Genomic DNA, 21956 nt, shown 5'->3' with positions numbered 1-21956 from the left:
TCATTCCTTCAGCAAACACCCACTGAGCCTCTCCTCAATTTTGCATTAGGTTTTGGATGTACAGAGATAAAATCCTTGCCCTTGGCAGTCTTGTAGTCTGGAAGGGAATCTAATTGTCATATTAATGAACAAACCACTTTACTTAATTATGAGGGCACAAAGTGATGAATTCTTTTTGCATGTGAGGGAAGCTTCAGAGAGGGCACTTGAGCTCAGCAGTCACCAGAGAAGATTGTTGAGAATGGGACCCCTGAGCACTGTTCTAGGCCAGAGAGCAGCAAAGACCCAGAGGAATGAAGGAGCCAAGTGTTGGGGGAAGGATGAGTCTTCCAGGGTGGCTGGAGGGAAGGGGTGTGGGGTGTAGAGGAGAGGGGCACAGAGGTAAGCCTGGAAAACTTGGGGGTTGGGCTTGAATACTATTCTTCCTGGGGAAGCTCAAAGGATAAAAGGGACTGGGGTATGTGATAGAGAAAGTGTGTCTTTAGGCAGAGGAGCTCAGGAGCACAGGGTGGGAACACAGGGACAAGGCATAGGACTGGAGCTGGAAGGGGACTGGGAGGGAGGGCTGGGATCACTGAGTCATGATCAGCCCAGCGCTGTAGAAGGCTCCATTGGAGAACCACTGATTCTCTGCTAGATGCAAACTTTAAATTCTGCAGATTCTGACTATGGGCCAGGGGAGCTTTAAGACTGGTTTGCAGTCAAGATTGGGATGATAGGATCAGGATGACAGCTTACAGATAATCAGCCTATGCCCTGATTTTACAGACGAGGAAATAAAGGCTCAGAGAGAGGAGGTAATTTGCCCAAGACCACACAGCTACTGAATGGCAGAATTTGAAACAGAGGGCAGGTTCCTACCTTCCCGGCTGAGGCTCTATCTCTCCCCACAGCACCTCCCCTAATAGTTCTCTAAGATAAAGGCAGTCCCAATGTCCTTCCCCTTGGTAGTCTGCTCAGGTCCTGACATGAGGGCCAGGGTCTCAGCTCTGGGAGTGCAATCGCCAGCCTTGGCTAGTACAGGCTAGGCCCGGAGAGCAACAGCCTAGGGAGGCAGCCAGCCTCTCTCCCTGGATGGAGCCATGGTCACTGCCAGTTATGATAAGCTGGGCAGCCTATCAAAGGCCACTCAGAACAAAGGAGCCAGCAGATCTGGCTCAGAGCACCCTCTCTGAGGAGGTCGGGCTATAGGGAAGGGATGGTTTCCAGCCTCCTCTGCTTGGCCTCAGCTCCCCTGCATTCCTGCGGTTTTGTGAGATTCTCTCACAGGGAGTGACTAAAGACTCCCCACTTTTTAGGGAGAACAGAGCACAATGCCCCCTCCCCCGTCTCTCTAGCTGCCAGCCATGCCTTCCCTAAGCTAAGACTATTATGAATTCACGTGTCTGTCTGTCTGCCACCTTGAAGTCATGACACTTTAGGCATGCCACCTGAACTCTCTGAGGTCCCATTCTCATCATGGGAGGGAGTCGGTGGGGGGGGGGGCGGGGATGCCACCCCACCCACTCCTAAATTCGGTTGCTCTAGGTAAGCTTTTTTATGTCTTCTGCCACTCTAACTTGACCAAATCCTGGCAGTCAGAGCCTTGTGTAGGGCCTGAAATTTGCAGTCCTCTTCTCATGTCAATAAACATTTAGGAAGCACCTGCAGTTGCCCGGGACCATGGGAATACGAAGGTGAAAGAGGCTCTGCCCTTGGGGGAGCTTGCAGCCTGGTAGCCTACGATCTTCCACAACCTGATTGAATAGCAAGAAGCTTCCCTGGATAGATTATAATTTGGGAAGTGGGAGGGAGCAGTTGTTTTTATTTTCCTGCCTAAATGTGAATCCATCCACGTAAGGAGGAGGTTCAGGACCCATAGTTGTATGGCCTTAAACCAATCTTTTGCTTCTCAGGGGTCTATTATCCTCTCTGTAAAACAGTGAAGTTTGTCTAACTCTAAAGATTGATGGCTTTAAAATAATGATCCATAAAGCCAAGAGATCCATGGACAGAGGGTTGAGGATACTGAGCAGGTGGGGGCTCCAAACCCTCCATCTCCAGTTCAACTAAAGCAGTTCAGTTTTTAAAAATCAATTGGAAATCTTCCTAATATTTCATTTGAAAAGGGTCCACTGCAAAAACAAACTTGAAACCCAAGATTTCTCAGCCTCAGCACTGTTGACATTTTGAGCCAGGTAATTCGTTGTTGTGGGGCTGCTGACCCGGGCACTGAAGGATGTTTAGCAGCATCCTTGTCCTCTACCCACTACCCACTACCCACTAGCTTACCCCAAGTCGTTAAACATGTCTCCAGGGGTGCCTGGGAGGCTCAGTCAGTTAAGCATCTGCGTTCCACTCATGTCATGATCGCAGGGTCCTGGAATCGAGCCCCACATCAGGCTCCCTGCTGACAGGCAGCCTGCTTCTCCCTTTCCCTCTGCCCCTCCCCTGCTCATGCTCTCTCTCTTTCTCTTTCCCCTGCATGCTCTCTCTCTCTCAAATAAATAAATAAAGTCTTTAAAAAATATATTAAAATGTCTCCAGAGGCTGCCAGATGTCCTCTGGGGTACAGAATTGCCTCAACTTAAGAACCATTGGCATAAAGTAAAATAATGGTTTAATTAGCAAGTCACAAACTTGTTACACCCCTATGAGCAAAGTGCTGTCCTGAGGAACCTCAGAAAAAACTCAATCCCTGAGCTGGACCAGCTTTTCATTTATATGGAGAGGTAAAACAAGTGAAACAGTACAGTAAGAGAAATGTCACAAGGCAGCCCACGATTACTTGTCACCTAAAAGTTGCATATCTAATAGAGCAATCTTTATGATTTTAATCAATTGTAATTTCTTGTCCATTGCCCTTTGCAACTTGAATCCTAAGGTCCTGGCTCCTTGCCCCCACATGGTGGCAGTGTGCTGAATATGCAGGGGCAGTCAAACATGGAAATGATGCCCTCTGCTGATAACTTTGTGGTCTGGATGCATGACCAGAACTAGTTCTGGAAAAAAAATAATTTTCTCTAGAAGACAACTGAGGTAAAGCAAGCCAGTGATGGATCTGGGGCTGAAGGTCTGATTTCTTGAATTCTATCAATCACTAATGCCACAAATATCTATGAATCCTTTAAGAGGGGCCAAGCACTGTGCCTAAGGTGTTGTGAATTTTCCACTGAAAAGTGCAGCCTCTTCCCATCAAGTACCTCACAATCTAGGGGTGGGGTGGGGTGGGGTGGTACAGAGAGCCGATCCTATACAATAACTCTGAGAGGTAAGTAGGTAAGTCCAGGTGCTGCAGGATGCAGAGGTGGGGTGTCCAATCCATCCTCACGTGGTCATTAGCAGAGTCTCAAAGGGCAAACGGAGGTCATGCAGAGGTTGTGGCAAGTGCAAAGGTCCTGAGGGATAAAAGAGCAAGTTACATGTGAGGAACTTCAAGAAGCTCAGCCTTGAGCTGGTACATGGAGAGTGCGGTGGGGAGAGCTGAGAGGTAGGACTGGAAGAGAGATGGGGCAGAGCACAGAGGACATGAATGATACATTAAGGGGTCACGTCCTCTACAACTGAGACGCCACTTATGTTCCTAAACCTACTGTGGTTATGTTCCACAGACCATTGATAAATGCTCAGTGATCTGGGTGATCAGTGACATCGAAAGAGTTTCTGGAGGGAGAGCCCATGCAGACCTTCTGAGTGAGAGCATCAAAGCCTGCCAAAGGGGCTTCTGCCGGGACGTTGCCCTGGTGGTCACTAAGACCGACAAACTCCACCTGCCGGAATATCTAAGGTACTGGGCTGGGCTCGCGGACCTGTGGGCTTTCCTCCGTGGGTCCCGACTTCCGCAACAACAGAGCTTTGACCCCTGGACATTCCAGACCCAGGGAAATGACTGTTGGGGATGAAAGAGAAGTCTGGGTAACTTCCTAGGACATTAGGACCCTTGGGTAGATTGTCTTGGGAATCTGAACATTGTGGCCCCTCTAACAGAGTAGCTGCTCAATACCCAGTAGGCTGACCCTATACAGGGTGCCACTCGTGTGTATGAGATGCAAAGAGCACCTCCTGGAGGTGTGCCCGCCCCTGCAGATATGGGATGTGTAGACGCCTCCCCAACTGGTAGACACTTTCTATAATACTGTCTGGCACTGCACAGCTTTGAAGTGTCAGATTCTGTTTCAGATTTTAAACCCATTTGGAGCAAGGTTCTCGATGTTTCAGAATTTGACCAAAAGTAACAGCATTCTTACAGAGTCAAATTCTGACAAAATTTTAGTGGAAGGTAAGCATTTTAGAGTTTAATAGATGTTAAGATATGCTGGTTTCTGCATGGATCTCTGTACCTCCATAACCAAGAAAGCTGTAACTTCTCTTCTCTAACGGCACACTTTGCAAGTATCAACTGGTCTGTCCTGGGAACACGGGGCACATAGTCACCAGATATAACGTGTTAATGCTTCTCTAATAAGAGCATCCTTCTGGTCACCAGTCATCTCTGCCCTTCCCCCACACCCACTGAAACTTGAATCCGTGTCTCCACGAATTCACTAAGCAGAGACAACTTCCTTGGTAAAGAAATAGGCCAAGGATTTTCCCCCAGCTTCTTGCTTTCATGGGCTAGGTTGGAACTAAAGCTTCATTTTTTTTTTTCACCTGCAGGCTCCCTTCACCCTGTCCCCTGCCCCAGAATAGTATCGCTAGCTCTCCCTTCCAGTGTCAGCTCTGCAACTGAACATGATTCAGTGGGATTTATGAAACCTTTATTGAACACTGCAGATTCAAAGGGGCATAGAGCCTAGTCACTGAGACCACTGTCTTATAAGAAGGTTAAAGGTTATAAAAGAGGAACAAGCAAAGTGGCTATGGGGATCCAGAGAGAGGGGGCTGCATTTTGATTGGGCCAGGGGGGCGGGGGTCACAGAAAATTCCACCACCAACAAAGCACTGAGAAATAAAGACACTTGTTTCAAGTGGACGCTGCAGGTGGACAAGAAGAGAGGACATTTGGACCAAAGAGAGCTTATGTAAAGGTGTTAAAGCACACTGTATACGCTGCTTTTAGGGAACGTTGAGGCTGCTGTGACACATAAAATGAGGTAAGTAATTGTTACAATTTTCATTTCAGGGAAAGAAAAGTGGGAAATGTAAGTATGGACTAGTTACTTTTTTTTTTAAGTTCTATTGGTAGATAATTTATATACAAAAAATTGCACACATTTCATGTAACAACTTAATGAGTTTGGACATATGCATGAACTAGTTATTTTTAATAATACTTTTTATGATTAATATTATAAAATTCAAATACATACACATTTGTCTGGCCCAAATGAAGATATGCCAAAAACAATTGTGCAGCTTATCACCATATCACTCTTGATAACCCTGGACCCTTTGCCATGCTTTCATTTCTTTCTCCAATCTAGCGAACTATTTCAAGTCAGCGGGAGGCTGTTCTAGAAAGAAATGAAATGATAAAACTACAATGGAATAGAATTCTCAAGGAAAAACTCCAGGTGAGTTAACAGATTTCCCTATGTATTTTTCGGCTTTTCAACCACTCAAATTTTCAGAAACAAATGTCTGTTGGGTTCTGTGTAGTAGCCACATCAAAAGCTTTGGAGCAGACAGTTTGGAGTTAACTTAGTCCTACTGGTTAATAACTTTGTGACTTTAGGCAAATTACTGTTCCTGTCTGAGCCTCCACTTTCTCATCTGTAAAATGAGGAAATGATAACATCTACCTCCTGTGGTTCCTGGAAGGATGGGATGAGCATATGGTCCACTGAGAAATACGTGCAGGTAAAATCAGAGATCACCACACTGTTTGAGGGTGATTCGCTGGAGGAACGCATAGGGTGCTGTGGGGACCCACGATCTTCCTCAGATCGTGCTGGCAGGCGGGGAGGGGTGTTGCAGAGAGGTGCAGGGAAAACTCTTCATGCTCCTGGGAAGAATTTTAAAGAACCAGTAGTCTTTAGTAAGGTGAGGAAGTGGGAGAAAGGGCCTTCTGCAGGAGCCTTGGGAGATAAGGCCTGAGCTATTTTTTTATTTTTTAGAGAGAGAGATTGAGAGCCTGAGCAGGGAGGTGCAGGGGGATGGGGGTGGGAGGGCGGGAAGGGCAGAGGGAGAGAGAGAGAAAATCCTAAGCAGTTTCCACGCCCAGTGCAGGGCCCGACACAGGGCTCTATCTCACAACTCTGAGATCATGACCTGAGCCGAAATCAGGAGTCAGACCCTTAACTGACTGAGCCACCCAGACGCCCCCCCGAGCTGTGTTTTTCAAGCTTGAGAAATTGTTCTGTGGGAATCTTGGCATTTTCTTAAATTATTTTTGTTATTCTGCCACTAAAATAGTTACAGACATAAAACTCCTTACTATAATTGTCTTATACAAGGATAAAACTGAAACCAATTTTAAGATAAGCTGTAAACAAAACATAGAAGAGATGTATCAGGGTTAGTATAATGTGATAGATGTTTTGGTTTTGCTGAAACTAAATCTTTGGTGCAGCGTAATAGTAAAAACATATGGCCTGATGTCCAGTTCTATATTTAATTGCATTCTGTCGTTTGAATTCAATTACACTGATGCAGAAAACGTCTGATGTACAAAGTGGAATTGAAAATTTCAAAGCTTTTGTCTCTAATTCAGAATAATCAGACCTCGTACTTAAGCCAAAGGCTTTGACCAACCAATTCTTAAATGCTGGTTTTAATGAGGCAATAACTGAGCAAAGCTGTTCTTATTCTCTTCAGTTGTTCTTGTTGGCATTCAAGAAATATGCATTTAATGAGTACCTCATCATATTGTTTCTGGAAACAAAAACAAAATACTTCAATATACAATTCACAACTATATCACTAATAAATATGGCGCTTTGGTGTGTATGAGATAGGGTCTGGACAAGAGTGAGTCAGCTTGCAGGGGGACTATTGTTCTATTATCATATAAGTCTTTTTTAGGTCTACACACCTACACCTCTGAGGGCCAGGTGATACCTTAATTCTCCAACCACTTTACTTCAGTCTGAATCAACCCTTCACTTGTACTGCAGGGAGCAAATTTAATCTTAATCATAGAAAATATGAGGCAGGGACGCCTGGGTGGCTTAGTCGGTTACTTATCTGCCTTCGGCTCAGGTCATGATCCCAAGGTCCTGAGATCAAGTCCCACATCGGGCTCCTTGCTCAGTGGGGAGCCTGCTTCTCCCTCTCTCTGCTTGTGTGTGTGCTCTCTCTCTCTGACAAATAAATAAAATCTTAAAAAAAAAGAAATGTGAGGCAGAAGTTGATTATAAAGCAATCATTCATATAGATGTCTATGCTTATTTTTAAATTTTTTATTGTTATGTTAATCACCATACATTACATCATTAGTTTTTGATGTAGTGTTCCATGATTCATTGTTTGCGTATAACACCCAGTGCTCCATGCAGAACGTGCCCTCTTTAATACCCATCACCAGGCTAAGCCATCCTCCCACCCCCCTCCCCTCTAGAACCCTCAGTTTGTTTTTCAGAGTCCATAGTCTCTCCTATGCTTATTTTTTATTATAAAAATAAAAATTAGGAAAACATATTGTAAGAAACATGACAGACCCCTGAGACTCCATTTGTAGACCTCAGTCTAGTAATACTATATATTTTAGAAAGATTATTTTCTCAGCATTAAGGAGAATGGATGCGGGGAGGGGTGAGTGAAGACTGGATGCAGAGAGACCATTCGGGAGGCTTCTCCTATAATCCGGCTGGAAGTGCTAAGAGCTGAACAAGGCAGTCACCATAGGACTAGAGGAGAGGAGATGTGTTCGAGAGATGTTAGTGAATTCACATCCACAAGACTGGATGACGACTTGTATGTGGCAGGTGAAAGAGAGCTGGGTGTTTACATTCTCAGATACATGCTTGGAGCTGGTTATTACATAGCATTTTACCTTTGCTTTAGGGTACCTTTAACGAAAACCATCCTACTCCTCCTGTGTGTCTCTCCTTTCCTTTCATGCTATTAACACACTCACAACACTTCTTTTTTTTTAATTGAAGTACAGTCGACACACAATTTTATATTAGTTTCTGGGGTACAACATAGTGATTTGACAATTCTATATATCACAAAACGATCACCACAAAATAAGTCTGTCATCTGTCACCATGTTATTACAGTATTAGCGACTATAGTCCCTATGCTGTACTTTACATTCCCATGACTTGTTTAGTTTGTAACTGGAACTTTGTACCTCTTAATCCCCTTCACCTATTTGGCCCATCCTTCTATCCCCCTCCCCTCTGGCAACCACCAGTCTGTTCTCTGTATTTGTGAGTCTGTTTCCATTTTGTTTTGATTGTTCATTTGTTTTGTTTTTTACATTCCTTATAAGTGAAATCATATGGTATTTGTCTTCCTCTGTCCGACTTATTTCACTTAGTGTAATTTCCTGTAGGTCCATCCGTGTTGTTGCAAATGGCATGATTCCATTCTTTTTTATGGCCGAGTAATATTCCACTGTATGTGGAATATCCATTCAGCCATCAATGGACACTTAGGTTGCTTCCATATCTTGGCTATTATTAATAATGTTGCAGTGAACAGGAGGGTGCATAGATCTTTTCAAATTAGTGTTTTCATTTTCTTCAGATAAGTATCCAGAAGGGGAATTGCTGGATCACATGGTATTCTATTTTTAATTTTTTTCAGGAACCTCCACACTGTTTTCCACAGTGGCTGCACCAATTTACAATCCCACCAACAGTGCACATGGGTTCCTTTTTCTCCACATCCTTACTAACACTTAACTATTTCTTATCTTTTTGATACTAGCCATTCTGACTGGTGTAAGGTGATATCTTGTGGTTGTAATTAGCATTTCCATGGTGATTAGTGATGTTGAGCATTTTTCATGTGTCTGTGGACCATCTATATGTCTTCTTTGGAATGATGTCTATCCAGTTCCTCTACCCATTTTTAATCAGATTATTTGTTTTTTTGGGGGTGTGCCCAAGCATGAGCTCTTTATATATTTTGGATATTAACTCCTTATCACATATAGGATTTGCAAATATCTTCTTCCATTCAGTAGGTTGCCTTTTTGTTTTGTTGACAGTTTCTTTCTCTGGGCAAAAGCTTTTTAGTTTGATGTAGTCCCAATTGTTTATTTTTGCTTTTGTTGTCTTTGCCTGAGGAGACAGATCCAAAAACAAAACAAAACAGAAACAAAAACAAAAACAACGTCCAAAAGTTTATTGCCTATCTGGTCTTTTAGGAGTTTTATGGTTTCAGGCCTTACATTTAGGTCTTTAATCCATTTTGAGCTTATTTTTGTATATGGTTTAAGAAAGTAGTCTAGTTTCATTCTTTTGCATGTAGCTGACCAGCTTTCCCAACACCATTTATTGAAGAGACTGTGTTTTCCCCATTATATATTCCTGCCTCTTTTGTTGTAGATTAATTGACCATACAAACATGGGTTTATTTCTGGGCTGTCTATTCTCTTCCATTATCTATGTGCCAGTTTTTGTGCCAGTACCATACTGTTTTGATAACTATAGTTTTGTCATATGTTTTGAAATCTAGACGCATGATACCTCCAGCTTTGTTTTTCTTTCTCAGCATTGCTTTATCTATTTGGGGTCTTTTGTGGTTCCATACAAATTTTAGTATTATTTATTTTAGTTCTGTGAAAAATGCTGTTGGTATTTTGATAGGGATTGCCTTGAATCTGTAGATTGCTTTGGGCCGTATGGACATTTTAATGATATTAATCCTTCCAATCCATGCTAACACACTTAACAACACTTCTGACATCTGTGTTGGGATTTTTTTCCCACCCTAAGCAATTCTCTGTGACATTACGATTTTTTTTTTTTTTTTTTTTTTTTAGTTAACATATAGTGTACTGTTAGTTTCAGGGGTAGAATTTAGAGATTCATCAGTTGCATATGACACCCAGTGCTCATTAACATCCCATGCCCTCCTTAATGCCCATCACCAGTTACCCCATCCCCCCACCCACCTCCCCTCCAGCAACCCTCAGTTTGTTTCCTATAGTTCAGAGTCTCTTATGGTTTGCCTCCCTCTCTGTTTTTATCTTATTTTATTTTTCCTTCCCTTCCCCTATGTTCATCTGTTTTGTTTCTTAAATTCCACATATGAGTGAAATCATATGGTATTTGTCTTTCTCTGACTGACTTATTTCGCTTAACATAATAGCCTCTAGTTCCATCCACGTTGTTGCAAAAGGCAAGATTTCATCCTTTTTGATGGCTGAGTAATATTCCATGTGTGTGTGTGTGTGTGTGTGTGTGTGTGTGTGTGTGTGTGTGTATACATATGCCACATCTTCTTTAGTCATCTGTTGATGGACATCTGGGCTCTTTCCATATTTTGGCTATTGTGGACATTGCTGCTGTAAACATTGGGGTGCATGTGCCCCTTTGAATCACTATTTTTGTATCCTTTGGATAAATACCTAGTAGTACAATTACTGGGTCATGGGGTAGGGCATCCTACAATTTAACCCAAGCTGAAAATATCTTCCTGGACATAGTATCAGATCCCACAGGTGAAGGGCTCAGTCCCACAAGACTGCTCCCTACTTCAGATGCCAACTGCAAATAGTAGGTCCCTAGGTTACCCACAACTTCTCTCTGACTTGGCTACAAATTGAAGATCCCCATGACCTCCTCCCCCTTGGATACAATTATTTGCTAGAATGACTCACAGAATGCAATGAAATAATCACTTACATTTACCAGTTTTTAAAAATATAATAAAGTATAAAAGATACAGATGAACAGCCAGATGAAGAGATATATAGGGAAAGGCCTGGGAGGAGTCCAAATGCAAGAACTTCTGTCCCCATGGAGTTGGAGTATGTCACCCTCCCGTTATGCGGATGTGTTCGCCCACCTGGAAGCTCCCTAACCCCATACTGTTGGGGTTTTATGGAGGTTTCCTCACAGGGGCATCATCAATTACTATATTTCTAGCCCCTCTACCCTCTCTGGAAAATGGGGGTGGGATGGAGTGGGGCTGAAAATTCCAAACTTTTAATGACCTGATCTGTGACCAGCCCCCATTCAGGAGCTCACCCAGAGTTGCCTCATTAGAAAAAGAAGACACTCCTATCACTTAGGAAATTCCAAGGGATTTAGGATCTGTGTCAGGTACTGAGTCAAAGACCAAATATTAGGACAAGAGATGCTTCTAGTGTTCTTATCACTTAGGAAATCACAGTGGTTTTAGGAGCTCTGTGCTGAGAACTGGGGACAAAGACTAATGTTAGAACCAAATATTGTCCTAGCACCCTGATTTATAAGGAATTTAGGAGCCCCCTGTGTCAGAAACTGGGGGAAGAGACCAATACATATACATTTTTTTTCTTATTACTATTACTTATTTTACTTAGTTTGAGGATTATAATAGACTCATGGCTTTTCACAGAATTACTGTGTTCTTTTTGATGTTCCAGTTCACCTCTTGGCCAATGGGAGCCTGTAATTTAAGCTGGTTCCTTTTAGCCTTACCCAGAGATTTTCAAAAATATTTTTGCTCTTTGACAACAACAAGATACTCAGGCTCCTTTTATTTTTTCCCTGCCCCAAGATATGGACCTACTACTCTCAAAGAAACTTGGGTTTCTTTCAGTAAAAAATAATACTAAAAATAAAAGTTGGGGTGCTAGGGGTCCATATCAAATGATTTCATACAAGCAAAAGAAGTGGGCAGGGTGATATCACTGCAAAAGTATTTTAATGACAAAGCTAGAAAAGATAGATTTTTTTTTTTGAAAATGGGGTCATGATTTATATTACTGATCTCAAGCTAACTCCAGCTTTATTATCCCCCTTTGATTCTGCTTTTATCTAGTATCCCTTCTATTTTGAGTACAGGCTTTCTCCTCTCTCATATATAATATCTTCTTACAAACTTTAATATCTGTGGTGTTATACACTGTCCTAACCAACCATGTGTGTAAATTGTAACAGTGACCCATCTTTCCATGGGATAATTGGATGAATATCCACTCACCTCTTGGATCCTACTTTCTAGCTGTAACTGTTTCTACATCTCTTTTGTAATAATACGGAACCTGCATACTGTAGTCACTTCACTGGCACTGTAAAAATATTTCTCTGTACTATAATAACAAACATAAGTGTTAACTAATCGTCAATAATTTTTAGAAGAGGTATACAGAATTTAGAGCAAGATTTTAAATAATGTAAACACCTAGACACAGTGAGGCATACTCCTTTCTTTCAATTGTTCTAAAACCCTACTTAAATTTAATTCCACATCAGTTTTATCTCCCAATAGAAAACAGTTTCAGGGCGCCTGGGTGGCTCAGTTGTTAAGCAACTGCCTTCGGCTCAGGTCATGGTCCCAGGGTCCTGGGATCGAGTCCCATATCGGGCTCTCTGCTCCGCGGGAAGCCTGCTTCTCCCTCTCCCACTCCCCCTTGCTTGTGTTCCCTCTCTCACTGTGTCTCTCTCTGTCAAATAAATAAATAAAATCTTTAAAAAAAAAAAAAAAAAAAAAAAAAGAAAACAGTTTCAACTTTCCCTAAACTTTTTTGCTAGAGTCAAAATTCTATCAGAAGGGGGGGAAAGTTAATCTTGGCAGATCCTTTGTATAATTTCAGCCCTGACTGTAGTGTGTGGGGCTGCTGGAAGCTTACCCAGGCATCTCTATTCCAGCCTTGACTGCATGGGCTTACAGCTTGCCAGACATGTGGTCTCTCGCCTCTCCCAGTGGACTACTCACTCAGCTCTTTTGTATCTTTGCATCAGAAAGAGATTGACAACTCTCTACAGTTTTCTGCTGCCCCCAAACACTCATGCACACACACAACCCTTTATGGTTTTTCTCTTTTTCTTTCTTTCTTTCTTTCTTTCTTTCTTTCTTTCTTTCTTTCTTTCTTTCTTTCTTTCTCTTTCTTTCTTTCTTTCTTTCTTTCTTTCTTTCTTTCTTTCTTTCTTTCTTTCTTTCTTTCTTTCTATTTTAGATTTATTCATTTGAGAGAGAGAAAGAGAGGCGGGGAGGGGCAGAGGGAGAGGGAGAGAGAAACTTTAGCAGATTCTGTGCTCAGCATAGAGCCCGATGCGGGGCTCGATCTCACGACCTGTGATCACAACCTGAGCTGAAACCAAGAGTAGGACGCTTAACTGACTGAGCCACCCAGGCACCCCTTCTTTTCTTTTAAGTGAGAATAATGAAAGATTATGGAACAATATTTGTGTCTAATCCCAGTGTGACTTCTCTGTGATCATGATTTTTCTAATCATAAAAAAGATTTCCTCACATTCTTAAGTCCTTGACATTGAAAACCATGATTTACTTAAACGTCGCTCTGCTTTTAAATGTGTCTGATTACTCACTAAGCACCCAGCTAAGAAACTTGCATTTTCACAGCACCTTTGCCCCGTGTTGTGTGGTGTAGGTAAATATTTAACAACCAGCCCTCTGTTTAAAAAGAAAAGAAAAGAAACAAACAAAAAAAGCCCTGATTTCTAGCATTTGCTGATTCCCAAGGTGTAATACTCCCGCCATTGCCAAGTTCAAGCTACCAGGGTGATGTCACTAAAGGCGGAGCCGGGGAGAGCTGTGAATGGGCTCTTAGGAACAGGTGCAGCCGGCTCTAGCCCGTTGCTGCCTTTGCCGGAGTTGGGCTTTTTTTGTGTTTTTTCCATAAAGCATCCTGGTACTTTTCCTCTCTCTGAACATTTCAGTACACTCTGAACTATTTTCTCTACACATTTCCTTCTAGAATTGCTATTCTTAACTCCCAAGAGAATAGTTTCTATGCAGCGGTTTTCTTACCATGTCCATCCTTGTGAGGTGCGGACAGGTGGGAACACCTGAGGTACAGGTGTGCTGTGTTCTTTAAGGGGCTCTTGCCGGGTTGAAAGTGAGTGAGCGGAAGCTTGCTGGAGGTTCTTATAAGGCCTGCGCGTTGTTTCCTTCACCATGTTTGAGTTACTCTGTTCCCTGTGTGTCTCTCTCACTTCAGAGAAAGCTGCCCGCTGACTCCAAGGTTCTGGAGGCTTCCGATCTGGTGTACACTGTCAGCGCCCAGGAGTACTGGCAGCAGGCTCTCCTCACTGAGGAGGAAACCGGTAATTTATATATATTTTTTGTTTCAATCGCTAGAATTCTCAAGATGAAGCTCGGCACATTGAATTACCTCTCTAGAATTCTCTGTGTCATTTCCAGCTTGTCGCAGTTTCTATACCTGTTAGCAGATGTATCTGTTTTTCTCTCTGCATTGTTGTGGTGCCTGAGACCACAGTTTCTCTTTCATCCAAATTTTACCAAGAGTTGGTAGAGGTCAGAGATTGGGTTGTCATTTCCTAAGTATTTGGCTTGTAATTCATCACTCACCCAGCTACAAGTATTAGACGTATTTACCCGGCATCTATTGTATGCTTTGTCTCTGAGGAGGAAAAAGCAGAAGACATGACCCCTTTCTTCACAGAACTTAAAATCTAGACGAGGAGCTAGTACTAAGGCATGTGTAAAAATCAAGGTACAAATAAGTACTTAGTTAAATGGTGCTGTGAATACAATAGAAGCCCAGAGAACCTAGAGGTCTGTGTGACTGGAGCACTCAGTGTGAAGTGGGCGAGCAGGCAGGCTCTGAGCTTGACTTTGATCCGAGCTTAAAATGGCTTAAGACGGGCATGCATTTTACCTGATGTGTCTGCGTGGGAGAGGAGGCGAAGGGCCAGAAGGTGTAAAGTGTTCCTAGAAATGGGGGAACTTCTTGAACAAGGATATAAAAGAAATATATGAGGATATAAAAGAAATATACGCAAGGAATGATACAGAAGAATTTCCTCTTATGGGAATAACAAGGAGAAAAGTAGGATGACACCTGTTATCTTCTGACCAACAAAAGGTTAGGACTAAGAGGAATTTCTAATCTAAAATCCCATTCAGCAGAGATTCTCATGGAAAATCTAGGGGGACGGAAGAGCTGAGACTCTGGGATTGTGAGCACCTTTTGTTCAACCCTTTGTAAGTAGCAGTCCCGAGGGAAGCACCAATGTTTCTAACCAGCCTGCACTTTTCTACTTAGTTGGACTTGTACCACTAAATAAAATTAATATTCATCATTGCTGACTTGCCCATTCATTATTGTTGATCCTAGACATGGAAAAAAACATCCCCCAGAAAAGTTGGTGTAGCGGGCAGTCAGCCCATGTAGGACCTCAGCTGTAGCTAATTCAGACTGCCATTCCGATCTGTTCATTTTTGTGAATTCTCTTTGCTGTGAACTCTGGCCTTTTAAAATTGTTTGTGCTGCCTGTGAATTCCAGAAATCCCCAGGTTAAGAGGCTATATCAGGAAAAGGCTCCTGGACAAGAAGAGGAGGATGGTGACCAAGTATGTGACTGAAGCCTTTGGTTTATTGCTCCTCACAGACAGTTTCAACTGCACGGAAAACCTGCCGGTATGGGAGATACTTATGTGTGTGCTCTGCCTCCCAGCCTGGGCAGAACATTCCCTTTTACCAAGTTTGGAAAATAACTTACAATATTTTTTCTTTTCATATCAAAGGAAGATAGTAAGCTCAGAATATCTAAAGAAGACAGAGATAATTTGAGGGTTACAATGGTGACGTTTGAGTAAAAAAGAAAGGAATAATATTTTGCCTGACAGAGGGTTTGAGAGGAAAATGTAGAAACGATCAGCAGCTACTTTCACCTCTCCTGGGACCTTGAATAAGATGGAATGTGTTTAAGCAATAACAGAATTGATTTGTTTCACCCTCGTAGAATACCAGCAATTCTTGGTTATCCTGCAGAGGCGTGCTTAGGCACACAGTCCAAAACGTTTCATCTGTCTCTGCATTTCCTTTATGCCCTGGTGCTGTCAGAATCTCAAACTCAGAGCAGCCTGGTACAATAATGTGGGAGAGGAAGGGAGCTAGCAGGGACATTCAGCAAAGAGTTTAGATATATATCTTCACGATCTCGAATGCTGGCCTTCCAAATGACCAGTTCCAAATACTCTTCTCACAGGAATGGGCAAATTTATCTCTTTGATGGATGATTTATTTATTTATTTATTTGTTTGTTTATTTATTTATTTATTTATTTATTTATTTAAAGATTTTATTTATTCATTTGAGACACAGAGATACAGAGAGAGAGAGAAAGCATGAGCAAGGGGAGAGGCAGAGGGAGAGGGAGAAACAGGTTCCCTGCCCCTGAGCCAGGAGCCCGATGCAGGGCTCGATCCCAGGACCCTGGGATCATGACCTGAGCCGAAGGCAGACGCTTAACCATCTGAGCCACCCAGGCACCCCAGGATGATTTATTTTTTTACTCTAAAATAAGATGGATTGGCTGCTAAATTAGAGGCAGGGGAGAGTTTTCGAAAAAAAAATCTGTCATTTCAATCACCAACTATACTGCTTCTCTGTGAGTCATTTGCATTTGAATTGCATTTGAATATACAATCGGGCAATCATATATTAAAACAGCCTGCAGCAACCTGCCTAGGAAACCAACCTCTTATCTACAACAAACAGTGCAGGAGGGCAGCCTGCTGTAAGTTACATTCATAGGGAGTCAGACTGCCATCTCTAGTAACAATCCAAGAAGCTAAGCAATGATGTCTGTAACAATCAGACCCGAATGGGCTACTAATGCACCCTAATGAATCACATAGGATCCCCGCTTCTAATTAGCCCACCCACAGCTCCCCTAAGCCAGTGGCCTCTGATGGGGGCGTGCCTGGAGCCTTCCCACTCCTCCGCCTGCCTTTGAATCTCTGCCAAACACAAGTGATGGTGGCTGACTCTCTTGCTCTAGCAAGCTCTGGATAAAGAGCCTTCGCCTGTTCTCATCTGGCTGGTCTTTATTTCCATACTTGCTATCAACCATCAGATTTGCCCCACCAGATTGTCCAACTTTTTGTTATGCCGAACAAGGAAGGGGCAAAGAAAGTGAAAAGGGCTCCCTGAGGGTTCAAGGGGCTGGTTCTGAGACTGTGGGAGGGTACCCCTGGGCTGGCCCTATGGCGTGGCCAGGGGAGGCAGATAATGGAGACCTGACTTCAATGTGAAAAGTAAGTAATGCCAACTGTTGACAGTCTTTGCAGTTTTGGTCAAATGTCTGCATTTAAAAAATTCTATATAAAAGTGACATAGAGACCAAGGTTCCCTGTCTTTTTTATCATATTTCTTATGCCTTGTTTTGGCCTAGTTCTTTGAAGGAAAACCAAAAACAACAGCAACAAGCTGGAATCTTGAGATTTTCTAACTTAACTGTCCTCTGAAATATCAGGGAAGCATTTGACCTTCTAACTTCCCGAAAATGTTCTTCAGGGTGAAAATTGCCTCTCTGCCCAGCAAAAGATTGCTTTTGGAAGTGCTAATGGAAAACAAATCAGATGTGGTGCTGTGTGTGGTTGGTTTGTTTTACAAACACAAGGACAAGGCATTTTGCAATCAGAGAAGTGCCTGCCCGGTGCTCTTCTCGGCTAAGGGGGAGGGGCAGCCCGTGGAGGGACTCTGTGCCATCCTCAGGGCCAGGCTGTAGGTGACAGAAAACACAGAGGAGGGGGCTGGTTAGCACTTCTGGGGTAGCCCTTCACATGGGCGTCAGCCAGCACTTTTCCTCAAAACCCTTTGGCCTCAGATATTGGTCTCAGTCTTAGTTCATTGATGGGAAGTTGGAAGGCAAGAGTTTTGTCAGTTCCTTTGCATTCTGACAAAATGTGGTGATTGATCAATTCTTAAGATTATGATTCAGACCAAAAAAAAAAAAAAATAGAGTCTGGGTAGTTATTCTCCCATCCAAGTACTAACCAGGCCCGACCCTGCTTAGCTTCCGAGATCAGACGAGATCGGGCGCGTTCAGGGTGGTATGGTCGTAGACTGGGTAGTTATTGATTCTAAATGAACAGGGATCTAGTCATTCTTTTTATGAATCAGTAGGAAGCTGATTATGACATCTTAATGTCAAATGAGCCCTGCGTTTATTCGTAGGAGATGTAAGTCTTTCCCCTTCTTACTGTTCTTTTATTCCCAGACCTGCCCTTTCTTATCATTCTTTTGTTTATTTAACAACGATTTGTTGAGTATGAGACTTTGTGAGAATCTTGCCCGTAGAGTTTCTGTTGGTGACATCTTTCTTATTTCCTTTTGATCACCAGTAACACCACAAACTCAGAAGAATCCAGAGGGCACTCTGAAAGAAAAGTATGACTTATAGAATTCTTACCAGTGAAAAACTATGAGAATCCGTGGAATAGTCTCCATAAACTCTAAAACTTATGTATTCTAAGTCTCGAGAAGTATGGGGGTTTGAGGCTGTTTTCAGGAAGATTCAGCTTCATTCACTTCAGTGCAGTCAAGATCTAGAAAAGATCTAAGTCGTTTGTGTAAGGTCACACATCAATTTGAGAGCGATTTCCGTCATCAAATTTGGAATAGAATTTAAAACCCCACATTATCTAGCAGTTTCTCGGTGGCCTTCATTCACTCCAAAATGTTTATCAACTGCGCACTCTGTGCCATGCCTTGGAATAAACAAACATGAATAACACAGTCTGCAGATCCTTCAGCAAGTTCCTAGTCCAGGGAAGGAGATATGGAGTGAGACAGACATAGCACAGCAGGAGGAGGGCTGTAATGCAGGGATGTACAAGATTCAGTGGAAGCACAGGAAAGAGAGCCCCAATTCCACCCAGTGGGGTCAGGGGAAGCATCACATGGGGAGTGGCTTTTGAGCTTTGTCTGGAAGGATGGGAAGCATGTGTAAAGGCATGGGGTACAAAAGGGATGACGCATTTGGAGAATGGTAGCAAGTTCAGGAGCAGCTACCCTGGGATGGGATGACGTTTTGGGCAAAGAGCTGGTGGTGCTGGAGAAGTTGGCTGAGTCCTTGCTGTGATGAGCCCTTCAGTGCTGAGCTAAGTAGTGTGGCTTCCATCTGCTGTAGGCATTGTGATTCTCAAGATTCTCACACAGGGAATAACACTACAGAGTTCCCAGTTTGAAATCTAGAGGTCAAGGCTGTCTCTCCCTTGTATTAATTGAGTAGATCTTTTCCTCTTCGACTAGATGGTATTCTCCTTTGAAGAAAGGACCATGTCTTTATTATTGCGTCCTGTAGCTTTGTTCTTCAAAGTGTGGTCCAGGGCCCAGAAGATCAGCATCACCTGGGGGCTTGCTAGAATTGTAGAATCTCAGGTCCTCGGATTTGAACAAACTCTGCCGGTGACTTATACACATGTTAAAGTTTGAGAAACTAGATTCTCAAAAACTGCGTTGTGCACAAAGCCTACTAAATGTTTGTGGAATCAGATGTCATTGAAAAAATATGTTTTAACAGCATTTGGATTTTTATTTGACTAGTTATTCCCTCAAATAGCCTAATGGATTAGACACCTAAAGTAAGTTGCAGGAGGCATATATATATTGTGCTCTCCAACCCACAAAGCTTAAGGAGGTCTGTCCACTGAGGGATGCTTTACTGGGACAAAAGAAGTCAACTGAGGGTGATTAGCTCAAGCCAAACCTTGTGTTGGTGGACAAGCATAAAGGAAGCAAAATTTGAAGAGAGAGTGCCCTTAGGGAGGGGGTGGCCTCATGCTTCTTATGGCCCTTGTCCCTAGAACGAATACTTGCACATGAGTGGACTGCGGAGATTTGTGGAAGAGAAGATACAGCTGCTGGAGAAGGCCATTGACCAGTGCTTTGCCCACATAGAGCAGCCTCTGCAAGAAGGAGTCCAAAATGCCAGGACTTCCTACCGACGGATCCTTGGGGCATGCCTGGTGGTGAGTGACCCTCTCCAGGGAGGACCTGTGATATTCGGTGACATCTGCCTTATCTCCATGCTCTTTTTGCACTATTCCATGGCTTTTGAAGGAAATAAAGAGCTAAACGAGAGTAGGAGAGAGTGAAAATTGTATACAGGAAAGCCCATACAGGGAACTGTCCGACTGTGCATCGCGAGGACCCAGGAGAGAACTGAGGGTCTTGTTTTGAGTGCCAGCTCTACCCATCATGCACGGCGTAGCCCTGGATGAGACCTTCAACCCATTTAAGATTGTGGGTTTTTTCCTCTGTAAAATGGGATGCTAAATACTCACCCTACCTATCTTAGGGTTGATAGAAATGCCAATTAGATTACATAATAAGGAAACATCTTGTAACCTCTCAAGGGGCCTGCAAATTGTTGTTTTATCTCTTAATTACTTATATGAGGTAGCTGAAGGATAAAGATGTAAGTGCCAGGCTGTATTTATCTAAGGCTAAGGGGTGAAAAAAGAGGCTTCTCGTATCAGTTTGCTAGGGCTGCTATAACATAAAATACCACTGACTGGGTGGTTTAAAGGGCAGACATTTATTCTCACAGTTGTGAAGGTTAGAAGCCCAAGATCAAGGCAGTGCAAGGTTGGTTTCTCCTGGGGCTTCTCTTTCTGGCTTGCACATGGCCACCTTCTAGCTGTGTCCTCCCACAGTCTTTTTTCTGTGTGCATCCCTGGCATCTCTCTCTTCTTATAAGGACACCAGTCCAATAGGCTTAGGACCTACCTTTATGCCCTCGTTTAACCCTAATTACCTCCCTAAAGGCCCTATCTCCAAATATAGTCACACTGGGGCTCAGAGCTTCAACATGTCAAGTCAGAGGGATACAGGTCACTCCATGACACCTGTTAAGAGTAAGGAATGATGAACAACACTGCTCACGGGACAAGGATGATACAGAAGTCTCTAGAGCTGGGAGTAGTGCATAGATTGCATGTTGTTGGCATTGTTGTAATATGAGTTGGAAAGTTAGAATGTTAGCAGTGAGGAGGTGGTGTGTAATGGAGCTCTACATTTCCATGGGCTAAAAGAGTATAGAGGTGGGAATGATTCTGGGGTCACTGGAGAGGACTGTTAGAATTTTGACACAGGAGAATGAGAGGTGGAGTGCCTTCCACATGGCTGGGGGGGTGGTGGCTGAGTGTCCATGAATATAGTATGTCACATACATTCACTCATGCATTCAGCAAACGTGGATAAAATGCTTACTCTGGTGCCAGATACTGTACATTACCTGATTCAGTCCTTATAGCAATTCTGGGTGGTAACCACTCTTATTATTATTTTAATTTTACAGCCTTACAGTGGCTGAACAGCTTTCTGTGGCCACATATGGGATCCATATCTACCACAGGCCTGTCTTAAGAGCCTGGATGCCCAAGCCCTACGCTTGCCTATTGCACCTCCCCAACTGTGCTCTGCAAACTATTGCAGCTACTTGTAATTGCCAACCAGTCATGTAGTTTAAAATTTGTCAATCCCCATAAAAGTAGTGAAGCTTGGTCCACAAATAGCCAGCATTACCTTGCCAGCTCCATAGTGAGCCTCCTTGGGAGCAGAACCTCCAGCCCCATTCAGGTGACTGTAACCCCAGCCAACGTCTGATGGAGACTCACGGCGGAGCCCCGAGCCAGCACTGGCCAGCTGTGGGGAAAGGTCAGCCCGGGCATGAAGTCTTTCGACACCCCCCCCCCCACACACACACACACAAACATAACTTGGCCACATAAAAATGGGCTTTGGGCCTGGAACACTTCCTTACCGAGAGATAAAAGAGCCCTCAGCCTGTGCTGGGCTTATCGCCTTGCTTGGGAATATTGTTCTCTGCTTTATGCTCAGTGAGTACTTCTTTGTTCTGCTTAGCATAGGCGTCCAAGGCCCTTAGGCAAGCTCCCAGTTTTCTGTATTTCAGATCCCGGGTCCTTGTACTGCACACAATGTGGGATGTGTGCAGGAGCGTCACCCGCAGTAGCTGTGGTGTGGGTCTGCTGGCCGTAGGGGACCCATGCATTGCAAAGGCTGGATCTTGTGCACATTTTTTCTCCTCTTGCTGTCAGTAAACGCTGTACCACCTGAGCCTAGTGTGCAGATTGTCTGTTCTCGGTGACCTTGAATCATGCACTCGTCTCTTCTCTGCCTTTTAATCTTAGAC

General features: G+C 43.4%; 1 protein-coding gene across 1 annotated transcript in view; it reads left to right on the top strand.

The window, feature by feature from the left end:
- The window catches only part of NUGGC (nuclear GTPase, germinal center associated), a 46357-nt gene that overhangs the window by 13085 nt on the left and 11316 nt on the right, over nt 1–21956 (top strand). The window contains exons 8-13 of the mRNA XM_032389023.1: nt 3591–3766; nt 5102–5120; nt 5403–5492; nt 13988–14093; nt 15297–15430; nt 19606–19770. Coding sequence (XP_032244914.1) covers nt 3591–3766; nt 5102–5120; nt 5403–5492; nt 13988–14093; nt 15297–15430; nt 19606–19770 — 690 coding nt within the window. The remainder of the gene's footprint in view (nt 1–3590; nt 3767–5101; nt 5121–5402; nt 5493–13987; nt 14094–15296; nt 15431–19605; nt 19771–21956) is intronic.

The sequence above is a fragment of the Phoca vitulina genome, unplaced genomic scaffold, assembly GCF_004348235.1.
Source record: "Phoca vitulina isolate PV1807 unplaced genomic scaffold, GSC_HSeal_1.0 scaffold53, whole genome shotgun sequence".
NCBI lineage: Eukaryota > Metazoa > Chordata > Mammalia > Carnivora > Phocidae > Phoca > Phoca vitulina.
The sequence above is the reverse complement of the archived record's forward strand: the minus strand, read 5'-3'. Positions and strand labels throughout refer to the sequence as shown.